Genomic DNA, 24122 nt, shown 5'->3' on the forward strand with positions numbered 1-24122 from the left:
TAACGTAAGGATCAGCTTTTAGAAGAACTTAGAGGGATTAGGTGAGTGGTTAATAGTACCTTGTGTTTTGCAACGCTATAGGATTGAGAGCAATTGAAGCGCTCAGGAGAGCACAGTCGTTTTTATCAGAGGCGTTGGCATGGGCAGGTAACTTTAACCGAATGAACCTGTTAGAAGGCAGTATTTATCCCGTTATGTTTTGTTCTTTTCTTTGAATAATTAGTTATCAAGTGATCACGTGAGCGGATCATTGAGCTTTTCGTAACGTTGAGGTGTGAGCGATCATTCAGAGAGGTATGAGACGCGGTCGAACCTTTCGTTCGGGTTCTGACTGCAAAGGATGAGAAGATCGTTTTGCAAGTGCAATCGTAGACTATTTAGGTCACGGCGTAGGCCTAGGTTTTGGGAAACCTAGTGAGCTTAAGAGCTCAGCAGTAGTAGACTATCCGCGGCCCAAAACAAAGACGGACGAAAGGGTGTTTTGGGGCTCGCTGGAATGCAATCATTGCATCCGAGTTTATTCATCGTTGGCCACCCTTTGACCGATGTTCTTCGCGGGACAGAACAGGCGAAAGTAGTCTAGGATGAAAAGAACGAAGCTGCCTTCTTAAGCGTGAAGGCGGTACTGATTAACCGTCCGGTTTTGCGAGCTCCCGTTTACGACCGAGAATTCACGGTCCAGAGTGATGTGAGGGATCGAGGCCTAGGTGCCATTCTTTGGTCAGAAGGATGACGAAGGCAATGAACCTCCCGTTCTCTACTTGAACCGAAATTGGAGCTCTCGCGAGATGGCGTACTGCGCTTCAGAAGGGAGTGCGCTTGCATTGTGTGGGCCATTCATAAGTTGCAGTGTTATCTCGGAGGCGTCAAATTCAGCGTAGATACGGACCGTTCTTCCCTTGCATGGCTGCAAACGGCGACATCTAAGAACAGTCGCCTTCTGAGGTGGAGCTTGATCTTTAGGTAATATCTTTTCGACATTAAGGATAAGAAGGGCAAAATTTGAATGGAAACGCTGACGCGCTTAGCCGCTCTTTCTAAGCGATTCTGGGGTGCTCCTCCCAATGTCTCGAAATTGATATTTGAAGGGGGTTTTTTTCGTGCAGCTATTTGTGTGTTTGAGTAATGTAGCACATTTGGTTCCTCAGCATAAGTAAGTCCTGAGAGTTTTGAGTGTGAGCTTTTAGTATAAAGCTAATAATGAAAGTTTGTTTACCAACCCTCTTTTAGCCTGGTTTACTCGGAGGCGGCCGAGTACTTGCTCTTCATGTGGTTGAGTTTCAGAGAGGCCGAAGAATTTGGGTTGCAACTGACCAGACAATGCTTCAAGCGAAGACGAGCTTTGGGCATTCAACGGTGGCAAATTCCGTCGACCCTTCGAGCAGCAGCGGTGGCTGCTACCCTCCGTTTCTCCACTGGCGAGGGAGGAGGCTGTTATGACTGGCAGTCGGTGCCGACGCGCTGGCCATCAGAATCGGCGGGCGAGGCGTTCTCACACTGCTAGAACACCTGCATCCTTCCTGGAAACGAAGTTCCCGGGGCGGCAAGCGACTGACAATAGGCAGAATCTCGACCTCAAAGTCGGGGACGGCCAAGTTGGAGAAGTTTCCACAATGGGCCACCTGACCGGTATGTTTTGACAGGAGTCGCCGCAGACCCTTTTCTGCCCTTCGGGGAAGAGTCCTAGGAACAAGCCTGAGGAACCTGTCGCCTTGCTTCCCCCACAAGCGTGCCGTCGACCACCTGACCCTTGCTGTTTCAAGAGTGCAACGACCCCTCAGCAACAGTGAAATGGACTGTGCCATGGTGGGTGGAGTTGTGTGTGTGATTGGTGGTTATCAAAAAGGAGGAGCCAGCCTGAGGGGTTAAAACGACGGTGCTAAGTGAGAAATGGGGCTCTGAGCCCTCGGTAACAGGCTCATCTAATTCGCTCGTCGCTGAACTCTGACCTTGTCACGATGTAATTGAGTGTACGAAAAGTGCCAGTAAACTCGTTATTGTTTTCCCAACTTGCTAGCAGCATTTCCTCAACCCGGAGACTCGACTACGCTACCAAACGGAGTCCGGGTACGACGCTGCCCTATCGTAGCAACAACCTGGTTGCCGAGGAGGGACGGATCTAAATACCGGTCGCAACAACTGGTTGCAGCGGTGGGATGGATCGAAATACCCAGGCACGACACCTATCAAATCTGGAAACATGGTTCGAAAAAATGCATCAGTGTACCTTCGCTGTCATTATCAAGAAAGAGATTGATTACTTAGAAAAACGTGGCTACTGATGTCATACTTTCTTCTTTCTTGTGAATCACACGTGTTTTATGTAGGACGCATGCGCGCTTGGCTTTCCTGGGAACGTTATGTGTGATGATTTCATTAAAACCTGTTGCTAGTTCCAGCAAGTGTCTGTCATCTTCTCTTCTTGTGTATGCGTCCGTAAGCTGGTTTTTTTTCGTTTCTTCAAGTATGTACCAACAGGCCCAGCAACAGATTCTCCTTCTTATGACAGCATTCAACAAACTTTTTGGCGTGTTTCTTATCACACACGCGAGGCCCTCTGTCTTCTCTGTTCACCTTATTGCACATACCAGAGAACTTATTTTTTGCTGAAAAGACAACTCTGATGCCTGCTTTTTGTGCTACTTTTTTTAAACAATGCAACACCCTATGCAAATACAGAATTACCGCTGTTTTTGAGAGTGGGCTCTTTTCCTGACGACTAATCAGTCTTTTTGGCTGTTTTAAGCCTTCTAGAAGACCTTCGGCAATGTAACACAGTAGGTTTGTCCGAGTAGCCTGCCATGCGCAGTCCGCGCACCTGCGAGTCAAAGCTAGTGCACATTGTGTGATGGCATGATCGCATCGACGCTGCCCCTAAACAAGATTTTGCAATCGCTCGCTTGACAAGTTTAGAATGTGCAGAACTGTAAGGTAACAAGCTTTTCTTGGAGCGGGGGCATACTGCCAGCACACGTGGTCGGATAAAAACATTTCAAGGTCAAGAAACCGAAGTCCGTTACCAGTGGGAAATTCAGTGGTTAGTTGCAGTTGGCTCATGCAAGAGCGAAACACTTCAACAATTCGATCAGCACATTGCTGAGTGTCAGAGTGGTTAGACCTGTAAATATCAAAAAGTCGTCTACGAATCTAAACACTTTTACAGCGATCGTCTGATGCAGGCATTCCATGAGGGATCTGTCATATTTGGCTAAAAGAATATCACTTAGGATCGGCGCGAGACACAAACCTATGCAAACACCTTCTTTTTGAATATAAAGTTTGCCATCATGCTTTATAAATGTGTAACGTAAATAAAAGCTCAGCGTTTCTAAAAAGTTCCTGACGCTGATTCCACACAAGTCCTGAAACCTGAAACTCCCATAGCGGTCGATGCATTCGCTCACCTCTGCGCAGACTTGGTCCAACGGCAAGAAATAGTATAGGTCCTTAACATTGACTGAAAAGAAGCTCACTTTTGAAGCTCACTGCGCATGGCAGGCTACCCGAACAACCTACTGTGTTCCATTGCCGAAGGTCTTCTAGAAGGCTTAAAACAGCTAAAAAAAACTGATTAGTCGTCAGGAAAAGAGCCCACTCTCAAAAACAGCGGTAATTCCGTATTTGCATAGGGTGTCGCATTGTTTAAAAAAGTAGCACAAAAAGCAGGCATCAGAGTTGTCTTTTCAGCAAAAAATAAGTTCTCTGGTATGTGCAATAAGGTGAACAGAGAAGACAGAAGGCCTCGCTTGTGTGATAAGAAACACGCCAAAAAGTTTGTTGAATGCTGTCATAACACCGTATACGAAATCCCCCTCTCATGCGGTCGCTGCTACATCGGCCAAACTGGCCGGTGTGTAAATGACCGCCTCAGGGAACATCAGAATCTAATGCGGGGTTCTGTGGGCAGCCACCTAGCTGCGCACAGCTCCGTATGCAGCTGTCATGCAATGTTCAATCAATGTAAGATACTTCGGCGATACAGTGATCAACGAGCACGTGAGATTTATGAGGCATTTTGGATTGACAAAAAAGGTGTACGTGCGTGAGTGTGCCTTCATTAGCACTCCCCACCAGGGAAATTGCCTATCTGTCTAGTGGATGATGGTCTGTTACATTTTTTTTTCAGAAGCTTTCATAGAATTCTCCTCTCCTTCCTTTCATGTTGCGTGTGCTATATATACCCCCATGTACGGGATAAAACCTTGGTTGTAAGTCAGCACTTGGTCCGTCTCTTTCATTGTCCCGTGTTTCGCGCGGTTTCTCGTATCATTGATCCGGATTACATCAAGAGAAAGGGTTCTGCCGCCAGCCTTAAAGTGGGTGTCCAAAACAAGAATGAAAAGTGCCCCTTTTGTGATTCTCCCTCATATGATGTGGCTGAATGCACTGCTCCCATACCAATAAAGGAAAAGAAGATGAGGCTACGGAGCACAGGGAGGTGCTACCGTTGCGCTAAAAGAGGGCATATGACGAAAGTGTGCAGAAATTGGACAATCCGGTGTGCAAAATGTGGTCGTCGCCACATTAACCCCCTGCGACCCTCCCGTGCCATCTTCTGACCTGAAGACCACTGTGGAGCTCCACTCGACGGCTTCGCTGAGCAACAGCAGCAAGAATTCGGTTCTGCTGCAAACTGCGCAAGTATGGGTCCACGGTCCCTGCTGAAAGCGCCTGGCGCGTTGTCTATTTGATGGGGGCAGCCAGCGCTCATTTGTCACTGAGAGCCTCTCTTGAGAACTGAACCTGGAGGTGATCGGTGACGAAGAGGTGACTATTCATCCATTCGGTGGGGCTGCTAACGTCATGAAGAGCAAGCGACACCTAGTTCGAGTGTGGCTTCGGAGCCAGTACAGCTGCAAGGAGCATTGCATTGAGGCGCTCGAGGTCAAGGAAATATGCTCCGACAAACTGGTACTACCAAGCGGCGTGCATCACCTCCCCGGAGTAGCTGATCTACAGTTGGCAGACGTGGCAGTATCACCGACCCGTGGTGACCGCAGGGACATTGAAATGCTCATTGGAGCTGACAGCTATTGGCGTATAGTGATCGCTGAAGTGCGAGCTGTTGAAAGAGCACTGGTCGCGCTGAACACTGACTCTGGATGGACTCTGCAGAGCCCAATTCCACAGGCGGCCTCGGTCATGTGTTGCTCGACGGTGGCCGTCTTACGCACCGGGGTGGTGGAGCCAGCGTCCATCCTTTCCAACGAGCTACGAGCCTTCTGGGAATTAGAGAGCCTCGGCATCTCGACGAAGGACGGCCCATCGGGAGACAACGAACACGTGAGGCACGATTTCGTTCATTCATTGAGCTTTGTCAACACCCGCTACGAGGCAAACCTCCCATGGAAGCCATTAAATCGGTCTTTGGAAAGTAACGAGGCAGTTGCAAGACAGCGCCTAAACAAGTTGCTTCGCCGCCTGAAGCCAAACAATGAGAGACTGTATGAATATGACAAAACCATCCGAAGTTATTTAGAAGAAGGCTTTGCCGAAAGGGTTCCAGCAAATGAGATCCAAAACGGAGGCCACATTTATTACCTGCCGCACCGGGCAGTTCTACAACGTGGCAGCTCTACGACCAAAGTGTGAATTGTGTTCGACGCCTCTGCAAAAGCGCATGGTTGTAGGTCCCTTAACGACGCACTAGCAACCGGCCTGAGCCTAAACCCAGACCTGCTGCAACTGCTTCTTAACTCCCGGCGTCATGCCATTGCGATCACAGCAGACATTGAGAAGAGGCTTTCCTTCAAATTGGTGTAAACCCTGAGGACCGCGATGGACTCCGCTTTCTTTGGTTCTGTGACCCGCCAAATGAGCAAATGACAGGCAATGAAATCGAGGTGTGGTGCATGACGTGAATCCCGTTTGGCGCAACAAGCAGCCCCTCCATACTGGCTGCCACTATTCGACACCATCTCGCTGGTGTCAGCGCTGCTCTGTCAGACACTGCCAAGGTACTAGAGAAGTGTCTCTATGTCGACGACCTAATTATGCATGTTGACAGCGAGCAAGAGGCCACTACCTTCTACGAGAAAGCGCGGCAGATCATGAGCTCTGCTTGAATGAAGCTGAGGAAGTGGAGCTCCAACAACGACACACTACAACGGCGATTCACTTCCGATGGGGTCAAGAATCCGTGTAGTGCCAGTGAGGCCACAACATCAGAGGTAACACCTGTGCTGGGGCTCGAGTGGAACAGGGAGAGCGACGAGATGCGGTATCCGCTCAGAACTATGTTGGAGCTTGTCACCGTAAACCAAAACACTAAGCGATTTGTACTGCAGGCGTCAGCAAGGATATTTGATCCTCTTTGTCTTCTTGGCCCAGTCACCATGACAGCCAATATGCTATTTCAGGAGCTCTGGACACTTGGCTTGGAATGGGACGCACCGCTGCCGCCAGCTGTGAGTGAGAGGTAGGAAAAGTGGATTGATAATCTCCACCACCTCACTGCTAGTATTACCCTTCCCCGTCGCTACGCTTGCCACATGGAAGCCGCCGAGTTGCACATATTTACAGGCGCAAGTCCGCGCGCTTATGGGGCAGTCGCATACCTGCGCGGCGAGAGAGATGGGAAGACCACCGCGAGCCTCATCCTAGCAGAGACGCGTGGCGCCACTGAAAACACTATCGCTCCCACGGTTGGAGCTCCTCGGGACCTTGGGCACTTGAATGTGCGCCAATTTGAGGGAAGCCCTGGGTGGGGGCCTCTCTAGGGTGACCCTTTGGACAGACTCTATGATTGCCCTGCACTGTATAAGAGGCTCAGCTACTCAATGGAATCTTTTCGTGGCAAACCGCGTGCTAGAAATTCAAAGGCTGGTTGATCCGAGCGACTGGCGACATTGCCCAGGCGGAGACAATCCAGCAGATCTGCTCACCAGAGGTGTCCCTCCGGAGGCTTTGAAGGCATGCGAAAAATGGTGGAGAGGCCCAACATGGCCGTCTCAGGCATCGACAACATCGCCTCGTGTGGTTGCCGACGTTCCCGCAGAAATCGTCCATGAAAAGCGAAGATTGACCAAGACGGCAGTGGGTAATGTTTCCGCGACTGCCCCCCCACTTCTGATGGACATCAAGGGCTTTAGCGACTTGAATCATTTGTTACGAGTGACATCTTGGGTGCGTCGGTTCACGCATAACTGCAAACATCGCGACCAGAGGCGAAATGGCACGCTTGGTGCTGAAGAAATTCAGGAAGCGCGGTATCTTCTGACCAGACAGGTGCAGAGGGAAGCGTTCGGTGACGCACAGAGCAACGTCGATCCAAACAGTCGCCTCAAACAACAGCCAGACCTCAAAAGTTTGGAACTGTTCATCGATGACAGCGGATTGTTGCGGCTAAAGGGGCGTTTGCAGAAGTCGAATTTGGCCTACGAAACGGTGCACCCCATCGTTCTGCCCACGCCACACCACTTCGTGGAGCTCCTGATACGCAACGAACATCGGCGGCTGCTGCATGCTGGGTGTTTAGACACATTGACGCAGTTAAGAGAAATGTTTTGGATCGTTCGAGCTCGACAGGCAGTAAAGAAGGCGTTGAACTGTTCTTTTGTGTGCAAGAAGTCGAGCAGCAAGGCTGCAACACAGCCTGTCGCGCCACTACCTAGAGACCGGGTATCTGAAGCGGCACGTTTCATAGTATCGGGCCTCGACTTCGCCGGACCAGTGCTCACGAAAACGGATGGCCAGATACAGAAGTCCTACATCTTGCTGCTCACATGCGCTGTCACCAGAGCGATCCATTTGGAAACAGTCACCGACCTCTCCACGGGGTCCTTTCTTTTGGCCTTTTGCTGTTTTGTGGCACGGCGCGGACTCTGCCACACCATCTATTCTGACAATGCTAAAGCCTTCCACCGTGCAGTAGGTGAGCTGAAAAAGCTGTGGAAAGCAGCGCGTGACTAAGAAGCGTTCGACTATTTGTCTCAGCAGGGAATCGAGTGGAAATCCATCATGGAAAGAGCTGCCTGGTAGGGAGGTTTTTGGGATAGAATGGTGCACTCAACGAAGACCGCGTTGAAGAAGGTGCTTGGGTGCAGCTACAAAACGTTTGAGGAACTCTGCACTATCCTGACGGACATTGAGGTGGTGATAAATTCACGCCCGTTAACCTGCGCTCCAAGTGATGAGGACAAAGCGGAGCCGCTGACACCAGCCCATTTTCTCATAGGAAGATGCTTGACCTCCCTGCCGACTCGCGGAGAACAACCAACTGCTTTGTAATATTATATTTATTAACCAACTGCTTCTAACGCCAATGAACTAACGCGTCGGTGGAAGTATTGCCAGAAATTATCTGATCTACTATGGAAGCGCTGGCGAGCAGAGTACTTGTGCTCTTTAAGATCGCATCACCATGCCACTCCGGCAGCAGCAAGTGACTTGCGGGTAAGTGACCTGGTGTTGCTGCATGATGACTTTCACCCACGTCATACGTGGAAGGTTGGCAGGATTATTGAAGCTTTTCCGAGACGCGAAGGACGCACCCGCATGATACGCCTGCCTGATGGAAAGAACGTACGGCGGCCTGTTCAACTCCTACATCCGTTAGAGGCTTGAGGTCAATGAGCTACGCTCATTGGGCGAGGAGTACGTTAAGGATCTCCCGTAGTCTCACGCGGGATCCCCAACCACCAGTAGCCTCATGCGGGGTCCCCAAACACACACACGAAACATCTCAGCGTTGGGACGCAAATCCGCTTTCTACAGGGTCTTAAGGAGTCTCTGCCAGCCTCCCACGCAAGCACGCAGTCCTTCCCTCCTGTCGACGTAACCGTACACCACACCACCCTCACAGGCACGGCACAAACGGCGCGACGGGGTTGTGGGGCTTTGCTGGAAAGGCATCTGAACTGCGCACTTGACGTTCAACAAGTGAAAATGGAAACAAAACAGAAATACCACAAGGGTGAGAGAGTGGCCGGCGCAGGAAAAATTAGGAGACCAGGGGCACAGACTTTCGAGCCATGAAGCAAGAATCACGTCTCAAGACAGTTATTGTAAATTCTGCAAATAAACTTCTTGTTCTAATTGTAATCGAAGCTTTCATAGCAGACAGCATTGCGCATTGTCAGCTGCAATCGGTGTGAAGTGATAGACCTGGGCTGCGAAGTCGGGAGATGTGTAACAGAGCGAAGGCAAAACATAGCAAATTATCATTCATTTCGAATGATGGAACAGAAGATTTGCGTTGTTTTCTAGCCTGAGGCTGTCTCAATCCAATGAAACGTGAAGACTTCATGCATGTCCACAATGAACATGAAATTTACAGCCTGTGAAAAGATACAGAGGTGACGTCAATCAGAATCCAGTAGCTTGGGCCCTTTTACATGTTTAATCCCTCAGCGCTTGTCTCTGTCACCTCTCTGTTTCTTTTTTCACACAATAAATTTCTTGTGCAATAAAGTGCGTACAGTGCAGAGCATAAGAGGGGATGCACCATCAAGAGAATACACTTTAGTTTGAAGTTAGCGCTCCTCTGGTCTTCCTTTTGTAGTGTGTGCATGTGTAACCAGTTGGTGCCACTGCTTCCCCGTCTATATATTTGCTTGCGAATAAAGCCTCAGGGTTATTTGCTTGCTAGGCAGCCTGGTGTTTGCGCTAATCTTGCGTTGTTCATGCTTGTGGAAGCACAACCCACTACACTGTTCCTTCTTGTGTTCCTACAAACTCACCCGAATTTCAGTTCTTGTAAAGAACGTTGAATATGAGTCATCAACAATAGGCAGAAAGTTTAATTCTGTGGACATCCTGAGAACATTTAGGTCTGTTGCGTGCACAGCTTGAAGGTGGAGGAGTGCACTAAGGAAAAGAACGCAGGAAAAATGCTTCCTGCCTGCATCTACTTCTACCTTCAAACATTGCACCAACTAGCCCAATGACTCGCACTTCCGCAGCTAAACCAGATTATGAGGTGCTGCACCGTGCGATTAGTTTCAGACGGTGCAAGGCTGGCTCCGCCGTTGGTGCCAGCTAGGTGCGAATGCACAGGAGTGAAGCAGCCAGCACACAAGCACTGTTGGAACCCCGCCGTTTCTCCAAGATGTGTTCTGACCTCATTAACCAACCATACGTGTGATGCGCGACTTTTCAAAGTTGGTGATGTGGACAAATGTGCCTGCACCATGACGACCCTTCGTTTCTCGGGTCGCATTGTGCCGGCATTGGAGCTGGACATGCCTGGCCATGAAGGTAAATCGAATCGTTGGGAAAAAGCAGGTAAGAGATTGATGGAACTGATAGAAGTTACTTAGATGCTTGAATGAATAAACACGTAAGACATAGCCAGCCATTCATGAAATAACAGCAGATCATGACAAATAAGTTCAGTGGCTACTCGTCACCTATCTAATCTCAAATGAAGGCCAATAAAGTGAATTCTGCAAATGTACGCGGTATGATTACAAGGCACGCAGTAGCGAGGCATTTCGGAATAATCCCGACAAGCTTAAAAACGTGTTTTTCCCTTTCGCTAGCTCAACCCGCTTCCTTGCGTCCCTATCGCCGAGCACAAGATGGATATTCCGCGCGAAGCACCTCCGCAGGTGAGAAATAAACCGAAACGGGCGGTTGTACTACTACCGACGAAGGCCCATGCGGGTCTGCGAGCCGCCATGCCACCCACCTGACCGCAGTCGCGTTGCTGTGAAACGGATCAATTCTGACCGTCACTCTCTTGAAGGATTCTAGGTGCAGAGACTTTGATGCTTGACCGACGGCCTGCCAGAGAGCCCTCACGGTGCTGGACATGACAACGGCATAACCAATGCCTCCTTTACAGAAAGTTGTTTGCGGCGACGCGACCCCAGCTGGTTATCATCATCATCAGATTAGATTAAACCCATAGTTATAAATACTAGAAGACAATCTGACGCTGCGATGGTTCAACCTCATGATGGGAATGAACGTGAGGAATAATTAGAGTGGCCTAGAATAATGGTTATTTTAAAATATTTTGAATTGAAATGGCGGTCCTTATATAGTTATGAGACAGTGCTCCGTAGATCCACTCCCGGTGCTTCGAGTTAGAACCATAGAGTTTCCTAAAAAATTAACTAGAGGGGACTCTGGCGCTGCGATCGTTCAGCTTGTCTCCTTAGTATTCCTTCCTCCATGAAGGGGGAGAGTATTTCGGCCGCGCGTTAAAAAAGTCACGTGGTACACAGAGCTGCTCCGCGCGCGGCGGTCGCGGTTGCCTAGACGACGAAGACGCGGCCGCGGCGGCACTCCGATCGTCGTTGGGTTTTCTGCGGCAGTGCCATGTTTCCTTTGGTATTACAAAGTATTCAGTGGGCATTGCGATGAAGCAGTGACTGCATGAGCTGCACGTCACAGCGCACAAATGCAACATTCAAGGGTAAAATTTAGCACAGCTTCACTGACTTGGCGTCGCGAAGACTGATGAAACTGCGGAGCTGGTGCCTAATTCCTTGGCTTTGGGGTGCGTTTTTTACTAAGTACTGTTTCAGCTGTCGATACAGCGATGATAATATGACGCCGCTAAACGGTCCGTGAGCTCCTGCTTTGGCCACTCGCAAGTCAGGATCGGATTCCCTTCGTTGCTGGGCGGCCGACGTCTCTCTTCCCGACGAGTTTTGTCGTGCAGTTGCGGCGACACGCCTCTCTCACTCGAAACTCGGGGTCGGCCCGTCATCGTTGGGCCCATGTGCTCTAGCGAATTCCCATCGTATTTCCCGCCGCGCCGCTTCTTCTCCCGAAGACAGAACCTTGCTCGTACTCGCCATACTCGTCGCCGAACGTCGTAATGCTCTGCGCCGACAGTGCACGCTTTTGTACAGCTGCTTTGTTCACTCAGAATTTATACTTGCAGCAACAACGAAATGAAACAATCTTAGTGCTGTTAAATCAAGGTGTGCGGCCTAGAGGTAGGGGGCACTCTTGTAAGCTCAGCGCGAGCAGTCCGGCCGCATTAGAATTAACACCACAATTAAAGCACGATATGCAACACGTACGAACTCACGGTCGGATGTCAACAAGCATGCACGCTAGCAATAAACGAAGATAATGATGTGCGTCTATCCTGGCCTCTCCTTACTCCATCGCACAGTAGTCAGGGAACACCAAGCCCAGCTTTTTACTCTGCCGAAATAACATAACACTACCGCAGAAGGGGAGCGCATACTATCGATACGATGGCCGGAGCCACCGCGTCTACGCGTCTCCGTCTCGCTCGCCTGGCAACGGCCAGACCCCCGCCAGAGGGCCGCACCGGCCGCACTTTTTTAACGCGCGGCCGAAATACTCTCCCCCATGAAGGAGAGGCCCTGACTAGAGTGACCTAGAATAGGGGGAGTGTCCAAAGCGCCGGCTCCCGCGTGGGCCTTTTGCCGTGAACTCCCGCGCCGCGCCGCTGCTGCGCCGGACCCGTGGGCTTTCCGCGCTCGCGAAGCGCGCGGAAAGCGAAGGGCGTCTGCTACGCGCTGTAGTTTTTTGCGCCGTGTTTCCACACAGGGCACTTGAAGTCTACTTAACTTTTATGATGCGGTGCGGAATGGAGCTTATCCATCTTTAAGCGTTGTGTTAGTGCTGGGGTAACAACAGAATGCAAAAAATCATGTGTCAAGCGGCATCAGTGTGGCCTATGTTGCGGTCACAGAGTTCGAGAACGTTGGTGCGTGTGTAAAAACGCGCAAAAGGGACACGCACAAGCAAAGAACGAAAAAAGAAACCCTATTCGCACGAGTAATCGGGCAATTTGCATGTAGGTAACACCTGCTACATTTATGACCGTGCAACTGATGGTATACTAGAGAAGGAAACTCGTAAGACTACAACTCCCGTTCCAAACGACAGTGTCACCCAAGATAAGCCATCGGGTAGTCGCAATGGACCTGCCTTTAGTACTCGTAACCGCAAAATTAATGCGAATTCTACTCATTCCAGTCGTTCTCACAAGTAACAATTAGCCGGAGGTAGGAATGATGACGTGACTGCTCTTTTCAAAGTACCTGTTCTTTTTTCCAACATAAGGAGCATTATGAAACACAGGATTCAGCTTAATTCTATTATTTCCTCAATGGAGGCAAAATTAGTAATATTAACCGAGACATGGCTCAACTCAACGGTGGAAAATACAGAAATTTTCCAGACTGACGTCACATATGACGTGTATCGGTGCGATAGAGAGGATAGACAGGGCGGTGGTGTATTGATAGCCGTATCGCAAAAAATTTCCTCTTTTCAAGTAGAAGTTGTGTCCTCTCTGGAAACAGTCTGGGTTGGTATTTCAAGTAAGCACACAAAGATTATATTAGGCGTATGCTATCGTCCTCCAAACTATACATCGTCATTCGTCGATGAATTGCATGACGTTCTCGGCTATGTCGTCACTCGGTATCCTTCGTCACCAATTTTTCTTTTTGGTGACATGAATTTTCCTAACATCACCTGGCACACTGGTGTTCCTCTGCTCGACCCCTTTTCAACACAATCCCAACAGTTCCTAGATTTTTGTAATTGTTTTAACTTCACCCAGGTTGTAACGAAACCAACAAGGGTAACTAATGAATCGTCTAATACATTAGACCTAGTTTTGTCAACACATCCAGACTTCATATCCCCAATTATCTATCTTCCTGGTCTGAGCGACCATTTGGTGTTACATCTCGACATCACCATGTCTTTTTCACGTGGAACTGAAGAAGACAAGTACATCCGGGACTACCGCAATGCAGATTTTGACGCCATTAACCAAGATATGTGCGCGTACTTAGACACATTTTGTTGCAATTTTGAAGAGAGAAGTGTACAAGAGAACTGGGATCTTTTCAAAAACTTAGTTACTAATCTCACCAATGCGCACATTCCCCTTCGACGCATACGGAACAACACAAAAAGACCGTGGTATAACACGCATCTCAAACGTTTGTCTAATAGAAAAAAGCGCCTTTTCCGCACAGCCAAGTTGCAAAATACTAGAGATTGCTGGGTAGCTTATCAAAATGCTGAGGCAGAATACGTGGAAGCTGTGCGTGCTGCTAAGAATCGTTTCCAAACGCATACGTTGCCTGAATTGTTATCAAGGAACCCCCGGCAATTTTGGAACGTTATCAATTCTAACCAAAATGCGGATTTATCAATCAACGATGACTCTGGTGAGCCGCTACCAGCATCTGAATGTGCCGCGTTATTTAACAATATTTTTTCAGCCAATTTCTCGGGAAACACTGCTGCACCTGTTGACGCAGTTGTGTGCCGTGACTACCGCTCAATGTTTCCTATCACTTTTGATTCTGCAGGAATTTCGAAGTTAATTGACACCTTAAAAACGTCCTCATCATGTGGGACTGACGGTATCAACTCAAAGTTTCTCAAACAAACAAGCGCATATTCGTCTCTCTTCTTGTGTAAGATTTTCCAGCAGTCACTTGACCAAGCAACCTTGCCGCTGGACTGGAAGGTCGGTAAGGTTGTGCCGATACACAAGTCTGGTAATAAACATTCCGCTCTTAACTATCGGCCCATTTCACTAACGAGCATTCCGTGTAAACTAATGGAACATGTACTGCACTCACATATTGCGAAATTTTTAGAATCGAATTCATTTTTTACATCGGCCCAACACGGTTTTAGGCGTACGTTTCCTGTGAAACCCAGTTGCTTCTTTTCACTCATCACCTGCATACCATTCTTGATAAACAATCTCTAATTGACTGCATTTTCCTGGATTTTGCAAAAGCATTTGAAAAGGTCAATCACGCTTTACTAATGCATAAGCTCTCCTCTCTCAACCTTGACTCGAATGTACTGGCATGGCTCGACTACTTTCTAACAAACCGTCTTCAGTACGTCACTGTTAACGGTCATGACTCGCCGGAAATAAGTGTAACATCGGGTGTACCGCAGGGCTCAGTTCTGGGACCTCTGCTGTTTTTAATATATATTAATGACCTCCCTGACTGCGTTTCTTCATCTGTTCATTTATATGCCGACGACTGTGTGCTTTACAGAGAAATACGTACCGATGATGATAGGAACATCTTGCAGACAGACTTAAATAACATTAGGAATTGGTGCGATAAATGGCTTATGAAATTAAATCCCAAAAAATGCAAGCTAATGACCGTCTCCCGCCAGTTTAATAACTCCTCAACATACAAACTGGGTGATGTTTATCTTGACCACGTGTCGTCATACCGGTACTTAGGCGTTACCATTTCTTTCAATCTAACATGGAATGCCCATATTAACGTCATCACGAACAGTGCTAACCGTACATTGGGATACATACGTCGAAATTTTAGCAACGCCCCACTTTCCTTGAAGATGCTTCTTTATAAAACCCTCGTGCGCTCGAAATTGGAGTACGCTGCTGCAATCTGGAACCCTCACCACGAAAACTTGATTAGGCACCTTGAGCTAATTCAAAATAACGCTGCACGTTTTATTCTATCGGATTATCACCGTACATCAAGCGTAACAGCAATGAAGCACCATTTGTCACTGCCACCTCTATCACTGCGTCGCAAGTACTTCCGCCTTTGCCTTTTTCATAAGACCTACCATCATCCATCACTGCGTAACGAGCTCATTACGCCTCCCACATATCACTCCTCTCGGATCGACCACGAACACAAGGTTAAAGGTACTTTCTGCTACACAAACACATTTTCTTACTCCTTCATACCGGTCACATCAAACGATTGGAATCAGCTACCAGGTGACATCGTTTCCATCTCTGATCACTCCCTCTTTCGTCATTCTTTATCAGTTCACCTATTTCGTGATAGCTCTCCCTAGTCATCCGATCTATTCCCCCTCCCTACGAATTTGTCTCCACGTGTCAAGATGCCAACGTTTTCCAGTGGATTCTTGATTTTTTCTGTGTGTGTGTTATTTCTCTTACTTTTACACTTTCTTGCTAGTACTGTATAATTTTACCACATTCACTATTTGCTTCTTGTGATTTGCTTATTTTTACGTTTCACTTTTGTTGCGTTTCATTGAGTAGAGATGTTTTTTGCTTTAGTCTTGTTCATGTATAAAATAGCACGTTCTTTTTTTTCTCGTTGTTTTGTATTTTTCATGTTGTAACCCACTCCCCTCTGTAAAGCTTCGGCGATTGAGGGTAACAAAATAAATAAATAAATAAATAGCATCACGCATGCACGAATTAAGAGTAATAAAAAAAAGTAAATTGCAAGCGCAGTCAGCTGAAATACTTGCGCGCAGTGACCGCTTCACACTACGAGCTTTTTACTCATGGTCGCCACTGGTTTGCTAGCCATATGCACACCGCTTTATTCGACAATTAATTAGCCTCCACTAGCACTTTATTATGGACAGAGCACACCGGGAAGACGCAAGGGAAACAAAAAAAGAAAGAAAAAAGGGAGTAGAGACGGCCATACGACGGCAATGCTGTTGGCTTATTTTTGCTTCTGAGGTAGCGTACAACAAGGCTCACCGTGCGCAAACATTTGAAAGAAAAGCAATGCCAGGTAAACTAGCTTTATTCCACCAAGTTTTTGCATAAAAGGCGTAATATAGAAAATGCTTTCCAAATATCCAGATATCATGCAACAAAGTTACAAATGCCCCCATTCTTGCTGTACAAGCTGCCGAAACGAAAATACGGTAAGAAATTGACAAATAGAAGTGTAATACCTCGATCACTTCAGAAAATTGTTCAAATGCAGAGATACCTTTTTGTACATAGCCGCATGTTGCACTGGATCGCTGAACGTCAGTATGAAACCTTCGCGCGAGATGAGTGCATTGCTTCAAGTCTTCACCATACGAAACGAAAACAGCTTCAAACAACTCATTCTCAACTTCAGATGTTTTCACGGTTCTCGGAGGTTAGCCTTCGCCCGGTTCAGAGACTACAAAAAGATGTGGGCGAGTAGTTACATGAAATACAACTGTTTCCGCGGCAGTTGAGTGCGCGCCAACAGGGCACCCGACCGCAATTTCCCGCTTTTTCCTGATGACCTCAATATAGCGTCCACCACAATTTCGTGCTGAAGCTGGAGTACTTAAATAGCGAGTCTGCTCATCTCTTGAAAAGAGATGACCAGACGGGTAAAGCAAGCCTCTTTTGTCCCGCAGACGCATGCAATCAGGTGTACTGAACTGAGAATCACGTTTGTTTTCGGGCGATCGCTCGTAACGTGAAGTGAGGCATACACGATGTTGCACTGTTATCGTTTCATTTTCTTTGGTTTGTCTTTTTTTTTAAGGCTAAAGCCTCAAATGCCTCATCAAACACGAAAATTGACCGTCGGCGTCCCGCGTAGTCAACACGAGTGATGCACAAAATCACGCGATGACGTCGACAGGACTTGTGACGTCATTATGCGTCATTCTACGTGACGTCATTGATGACGCCATCACACGACATGGTCGCTTTGCATTGCCTCCGTGACCGGGGGCCGATCACGAAGGCAATGTAAAAGCAGATGAGGTGCAGAAAGCTTGCAATGCCTTCGATCCTGTCGGCAGTCCGAAACCACGTTATGTGCAGAAAGCTTTCGGAGAGGGGCGAGGAAGGATCAATGCATCGACTGACGAAAAAGATGGCTTTCATTTTAGAGTCGTCTCAGGCGAATGCATAAGGGACCATGTTTTCTTTTTTCATGTAATTTTTTCGCATACATTTTACCTATGAGGTCAGTTCTTCAAAATGTATGGGTAAGTCTAACATGTTGACACCGATATTTGTGACCACCACGTTTTTTATAACCTGACGGAAACAAATCGTCAGACCACACATCGTCAGAATTATTTCTGGCTACAGAAAGCGGGTTTGCGCGCCACACACCATATTATTATTGTTAGTCGTTACGCAAATGGCAAGCATGTCAAGTTAGTGATGCCATGACCTATGGGTCGTGTTGGGCATACGTACATTCGTGCCCCTCCGTGCCAATTTTCGTGTATACCAAGTGAACGAGACGCGAGTTACGCGAGTAATTTTTTTACTTTTGGTGCCGCGGCCACGCCGACTGACACATTCGGCTTCGCATGAAATGGCTTGAGACAGCAGAGCGCCGGAGGCAGCCTTGTAAAACAAATCGAATGCACGAAATAAAAGATAGGATATGAAGGGTGCAACCGCGTTAGCATGCATGAGCTAGTTAATACGTACTGTATATGTACTACGTTCTCCTGGTCATCTCCAGTTTATTCTCTCCTGCAGCAAGTTTACGTTCGTCATTCCACACGAAAGTAAGTTAAACGCCTTTTCTCACGATGAAGTGCGCGCAAGATGCGTTCCTCAAACAGCCACGGAAGTGTGGACCAATGCGGTGACAAACCAGCTGAAAGGATATATACAAAATCCCCGTTTCACAACACACAAACTAACAAACGCGTTCTCTGTGTGATGAGTCGCTGCAGTATTATGTTGCAGTGACGCAGTATTAAATACTGCCCAAATTTCCGCAACTTTAGCTAATAGCGGCCAAAATATCACGCGCGTAGCAGACGCTCGCCGCTTTGACGCGGCTTCCGCCGCGGAGAAAGCCCACGATGGATGGATGGATGGATGCTATGAGCGTCCCCTTTATAACGGGGCGGTGACATGTCTGCCACCAGGCTCGAAGGATAAAAAAGAAAAAAAAGAAAAAAAACATCCTTGTTTCATGTTGTCCTAATGCCTTATCTACATTGATTAAATCTATGTTATTATAACAAGAAATATAAATTCACAGTCCATCTCTCTGCCTTTTAAGGCAGAATAACCTTTTCTCCCCCCAATTATTTATTTTTGTACTTTATCTCTACTTTTCTGCCACCAATACTCTAACCGTCTCTTACTTATTTCTATCGCGGGCGTGTTCAGCTTTCCATTGTTGTCCCTAAAACCCAAGGCTTCATGTAGTCTCGTGCTCACACGTATAGCTGGGTGAATATCGCCACATTCAATCAGTACATGTTCCATCGTTTCCTTAGTTCCCCCGCAGCATGTACATAGTTCTTCTTCGTTACTGAATCTCGCTTTATAACTACGCGTTCTCAGGCAGCCCGACCTTGCTTCAAACAGTAAAGCGCTTCCCCTTGAATTATCATAAAACCTTTCCCTCCTTATTTCGTTTTTTCCTTTTCGGTAGTTACTCAGAGCCGGCTTCTTTTCCATCGCTGTCATCCAATAAGTCTTCTCCGCCTCTCTGACCTTCCGCTTAATGCTCCTTGTTGTCATATCGCCCGCACTGCCAGCCGTATATTTACTGGTGAGCCTCCTAGTTCTTTTTCTCCACTGCGTGTCAACGCTTTTTCTATACAAATACCTGAAAACCTTCTCTGCCCATCTACTCTTCTTCATTTTCCTCAGCCTCTCTTCGAATCTCATTTTGCTCTGCGCTTCCCTCACTTCAAAGCCTGTCCATCCCATATCACCCTTCACCGCCTCATTTGTCGTCTTCCCGTGAGCGCCCAAGGCGAGGCGGCCCACCGTCCTTTGATTTACATCCATTCCTGATTGCACCTCTGACTTCATGCACACCACTGAGTTCCCAAATGTAAGCCCCGGAACCATCACACCCTTCCACAGCCCTCGAAGCACCTCGTACCTATTGTATCCCCATAAAGCTCTGTGCTTCATAATTGCAGCATTCCTCTTTCCCTTTGCTACCGATGCTTTCTCTTGTACCTCCATATATCTATCCCCCTCATTTACCCATACTCCGAGGTACTTGTACTCGCTTACCCTCGGTATTTTTTGGCCCTGTATTAAGACCGTATGGTCTCCGTGATCATTGAATATCATCAATCCACATTTTGTTGCACTAAATCCTAGTCCTAGAGCCTCACACTCCCTTCCGCATATATCTGCCAGTCGCTGTATATCATCTTGACTGTCCGCAAATAAGACAATATCATCAGCATAAAATAGACCTGGAAGCTTCTGCTCAACCATCGCTCCGACCTGTTTGTGTGACAAATTAAATCCAATGTTGCTACCTTCTAGCGCTTTTTCCATCCTCGCCATGTACAGTATGAATAACAGCGGGTACAAAGGGCATCCCTGTCTCAGCCCCTTGCTAATTTCAACGCTGTCCTTGCTACTTATTCCTTCCCATTCTATACAAACTGTATTTTCTCGGTATATTTCCCTCAAAAGCTGTACACAGTCGTCACCTATGCCCACTTCCTTCAATATATCCCACAAAATTTCCTGATTAACGTTGTCATACGCCCCGGTGATATCTAGATAAGCTACGTATAAGGGCCTGTTTTCTATTTTAGATATTTCTATACACTGGGTAAGAACAAACAGATTATCGTCTAACCGCCTGTCGATTCGAAATCCATTCTGAAGTTCTCCCAAAATATCATTTTGTTCTACCCACGCTTCTATTTTTAATTTTACTGCCTGCATCGCCAACCTGTATAGCACCGATGTAATTGTTAGGGGTCTATACGAGCGAATGTTATCTTTTTCTCCCTTGCCTTTATAGATTAAGTTCATTCTACTTTTTCGCCAACTGTCTGGTATTTCCCTCTCCTGTAAGCACTTTTCTACGGCTTTCAGCAGTGCTTCTTTAGTGTTATGTCCGAGTTCGTTAATGAGGCTGACGGGAACCCCATCTAAGCCCGGAGTAGTGCGCTTAGGAATTTTTCCTTCGGCCTTCTTCCAATTGAAATTCTCTAGTACTACATCTTCGTCGGTTGCTCTCCTTTGCGTACTTTTACTCACCGGGGGAATCCCCTGGGCGACCTTTTTAAACGAATCGGCTGTTATCTTTCGAATGTAACCTAGCGCTTCATATCCTTCGAATTTATTTCCTCCTTCATCTACCATATGTTGTTGCATTGTGACAGACTTCCTACCCAGCGCTTTTAGGTGGCTCCAAAATATCCTAGGCGCGGCCTTCTTCTTTTCGCGAATCTCTGTCATCCAGCGTTCACTTTCACCTTTAATTTTTGCCTCGACTAATTTCTGCACAATGGATTTTTGCTCTAAATATATTTCCCATATTTGGTTAACTTCGTCCTGTGGCCGCTTCTCCTTTTTTGCCTGTCTGTGCTCCCGTGATGCCTGACGTCGCATCTCGATCGCTTCCCGGATTTCTTTGTTCCACCAACTTTTTGGCTTTTTCTTTCCCTTCCAACAAATAGTTTTCTTCTCTATTTCCATTTCTTTCGTGATTACATGTAGCAGCTCACTGTACTTCCAGTCTTTGCCTGGTAGTTCGTCTACTTTTTCCTCGACTCTTGCGGCTATATTTGTTATTTGTTTGTGATTTAGATACGAGCTGCCAAACTTTGATTCTATGTTCTTATTTTCAGTTTTATATCCCATTTGTAATATTATGCGTTTATGATCACTACCCAAGCTGTTAATGCCTTCTTCGTCTATTCTCATGTCTCTAAGTTTGTCATATATTCCTTGTCATGAGACAGTAATCAATGCTCGATTGCCTGTTTCCGACTTCCCACGTGATCTGCCCCTCACACTTAGGCCCCACGTTAACTATCTCAAGACTATGTTGCTCGCAGAGATCTAGCAATAACTTGCCATTGGTGTCTGAATATCCGTCAAGGTCATGAATGTGAGCGTTCATGTCCCCTAGAAGGATTATTTCGGCATCATGACCAAATTCTTTAATATCGGTGCTTATGCATTTCACTATCTCCAGATTCTTTTCTCTGCAGTTATTCCCCGTCCACAAGTAAGCTACACCTAGCCACGTTTTCTTTCCACCTACTGTACCCGAAACCCATATGTGCTCTGAACACGTTTGTTTCACTCTCTCCCATTTTGTTCTGCTATGAATTAGCATTCCAACCCCCCCACCTCTTCTTTCTGATGTGATCCTGTTACATCCTTCCCAAACATAATTTTCAATATGTGGTGGCTCTTCCAAGTCTCTAAGGTGTGTTTCTGTAACCGCATAAACACCTATCTGTTCCTTGTTTAACTGTCTCTCAATCTCTAACCATTTTGCCTTTTTTCTGCCACCCTGCATGTTAATGTAACTAATTGCAACACGCGCCTTCTCCCTTCTTTTACCTTTTCTCTGTTTTTTCGCTATACTACCTGTCAAAGAGTCCCCCTGGTTGTTTTCCTCATTACAAGCTACCTTGGGCACCGAAGGGCGCGCGTGCCCCCCAAAAAAGCTACTGCGCGTCCTGCAAGACGCCAACCCACCTCATGGCCAAGCCTCCTATCGAAGTGTATTCCGTCTCTTCGAAAACCACCCCACCTGTGCACCTCTCTGTTTATTTCCACTACCTCGATGCCTTTCTCTCGACTAATTCGCCATATCTCTTTGTTTGCGACGACAACCGCTCTTTGCAAGCTGATATTTCGCACTGGTACTTCCGGTATTGTGCATACCACTATCTGCACCTGAGGGGAAATGGCGCGCATGTCATCGACCCCTTTCGCCAATGTGGTCGCTAGTTCGGCTGATTCTTTACTCAAGACGTCGTTTAGACCTCCCGCGATTATCACGAGGTTACGTCCATTAGACTTAGTTGCGAGTTCTGCGCTAGCTTGTCTCATCACTGATCCCAGCCTATGTCCCGGGAACTTCCCTATTAAAACTCGTTTGTCGCCTCTCACCCTTTCCTCGATTGCTTCTGCGCATGTAGCTAAATTCGAGTCCCCGGCGATTATCACGTGATCCGACTTTTCTGCTGGACTCTCCCGCACCTGGCCACTGCCCCCGTTACTAGCGCGTGCTACTGCTGTTGTTTTGTCCCCTCCCGTTCCCAAGACTACTTCGCGGAAAGTGGGTCCTGTGACCCTTGCACCTGTCTTTTCCAAACCTGTTTCCCCCTTCGCGCCTACCACTGTCGGGGTCGATGCCCCATTGTTGCCGCTGTCGCTTGCTACCTTTGCTGGCATGGCTGCCTTTGCTAATCCCTCCTCGGCTGACTTAAGCCTTTCCGCCATAGCCATCGTTTTTTCCCGCTCTGTCGCTACCGCTTTCTCCAGCTCGGAGATTCTCACCATGAGCTCATTCTGGGCGGCCATCATTATTTCCATTTTCGCCTCTAACTCGCATTGCTTACACTTGGCGTCAGCTGTCTCTGTCGTCTCATCCTCACAAACCTCTATTTTCCGCCCCATTCCGCATCCTGAACACTTTACGGTCTTTTTGACCATGGCTATAGATCGTTCACACGGTGGATTAGATACACTTAAAGCCAAATGATATCACAAAACTCCGCAAGTACGTTACACGTCAAAGCACCTGTGCACCTTTCAGCCACGTGGTGGCCGAACAAACAAATATTAAAAAAAAAAAAAAAACACCCGAGGCGACTGTCACACCACTTTGTAGCAACAGTACAAAGTTGTAAGCTCTATTAAGCTGCAATCTAGTGGATTAACTAAAAAAACAAGCTCGAATCATGCAAAAAAAAAAAAACACTTATCTGACGCTGTCATTCCGGAGCCCACGAAAAACACGTCCGTCCTCTAGCAGCACCAAACACGGGTCCGGCATGGCAGCGCCGCGGCGCGGGAGTTCACCGCAAAAGGCCCTCGCTCCTCCCATGTATTCGCGCGGCGCTTTGGACACTCCCCCTATTCTAGGTCACTCTACCCTGACGTCACATTCGTGAAGCCTCCACATCGCAAACACCCGCATCGCCTCCTAGCGAAGGAGCCTCGAAAAATTTCGCGATTTCCGCCATAGCCTCCTCTGTTTCCGCCGTGTCGTTTGCAAGCGCATGCGCGATTCGAGCCTTTTTTTTTTTTTCGCCGTACAAGCAGTACAAGCGGCGTCGCGGCGCAGTCGATTCACGCATGCTGCTCCTTGTGTGCGTTCTTTAGGAAAGCTACGCAATGCCCAGCTGTTGCGTATGGTTGCGTATACCCGGTGCAAATCGCGTGCACTGCGGAAAGTACCGGGTGTCACTTTTCATGTGTACGTACCCGTTCGCTTGCTGATCACTAATGCATGGTATTTGCATGCGAAGCTCTCGGATGTGCGCTCTGTTGCTTCTTACTCATTGTGTCAACTCAGAACACACGTGCACTTTTGTTTTTGGCGTCTGACGCGCCGTACATAACATGCGCCGAAGGCATCGTACGTTTTTAGAGGCTGTGTCATTCAACGAAAGGGCAATAAACTTATGTTGTTGTTATCGGACTACGTGATGTATGTATTGTGCGGTGTGCGCTCGCTGCGTGCTTGTTG

At 47.5% G+C, this 24122-nt stretch overlaps 1 protein-coding gene across 1 annotated transcript in view; it reads right to left on the reverse strand.

Moving 5' to 3' along the window:
- The window catches only part of LOC119384128 (39S ribosomal protein L53, mitochondrial), a 65166-nt gene extending 54312 nt beyond the window's left edge, over positions 1-10854 (reverse strand). Inside the window, exon 1 of the mRNA XM_037652425.2 lies at positions 10631-10854. Coding sequence (XP_037508353.1) covers positions 10631-10755 — 125 coding nt within the window. The 5' untranslated portion in view covers positions 10756-10854. The remainder of the gene's footprint in view (positions 1-10630) is intronic.
- Between the last annotated feature and the right edge of the window lie 13268 nt (positions 10855-24122).

The sequence above is a fragment of the Rhipicephalus sanguineus genome, chromosome 2 (assembly GCF_013339695.2).
Source record: "Rhipicephalus sanguineus isolate Rsan-2018 chromosome 2, BIME_Rsan_1.4, whole genome shotgun sequence".
Classification (NCBI taxonomy): Eukaryota; Metazoa; Arthropoda; class Arachnida; order Ixodida; family Ixodidae; genus Rhipicephalus; species Rhipicephalus sanguineus.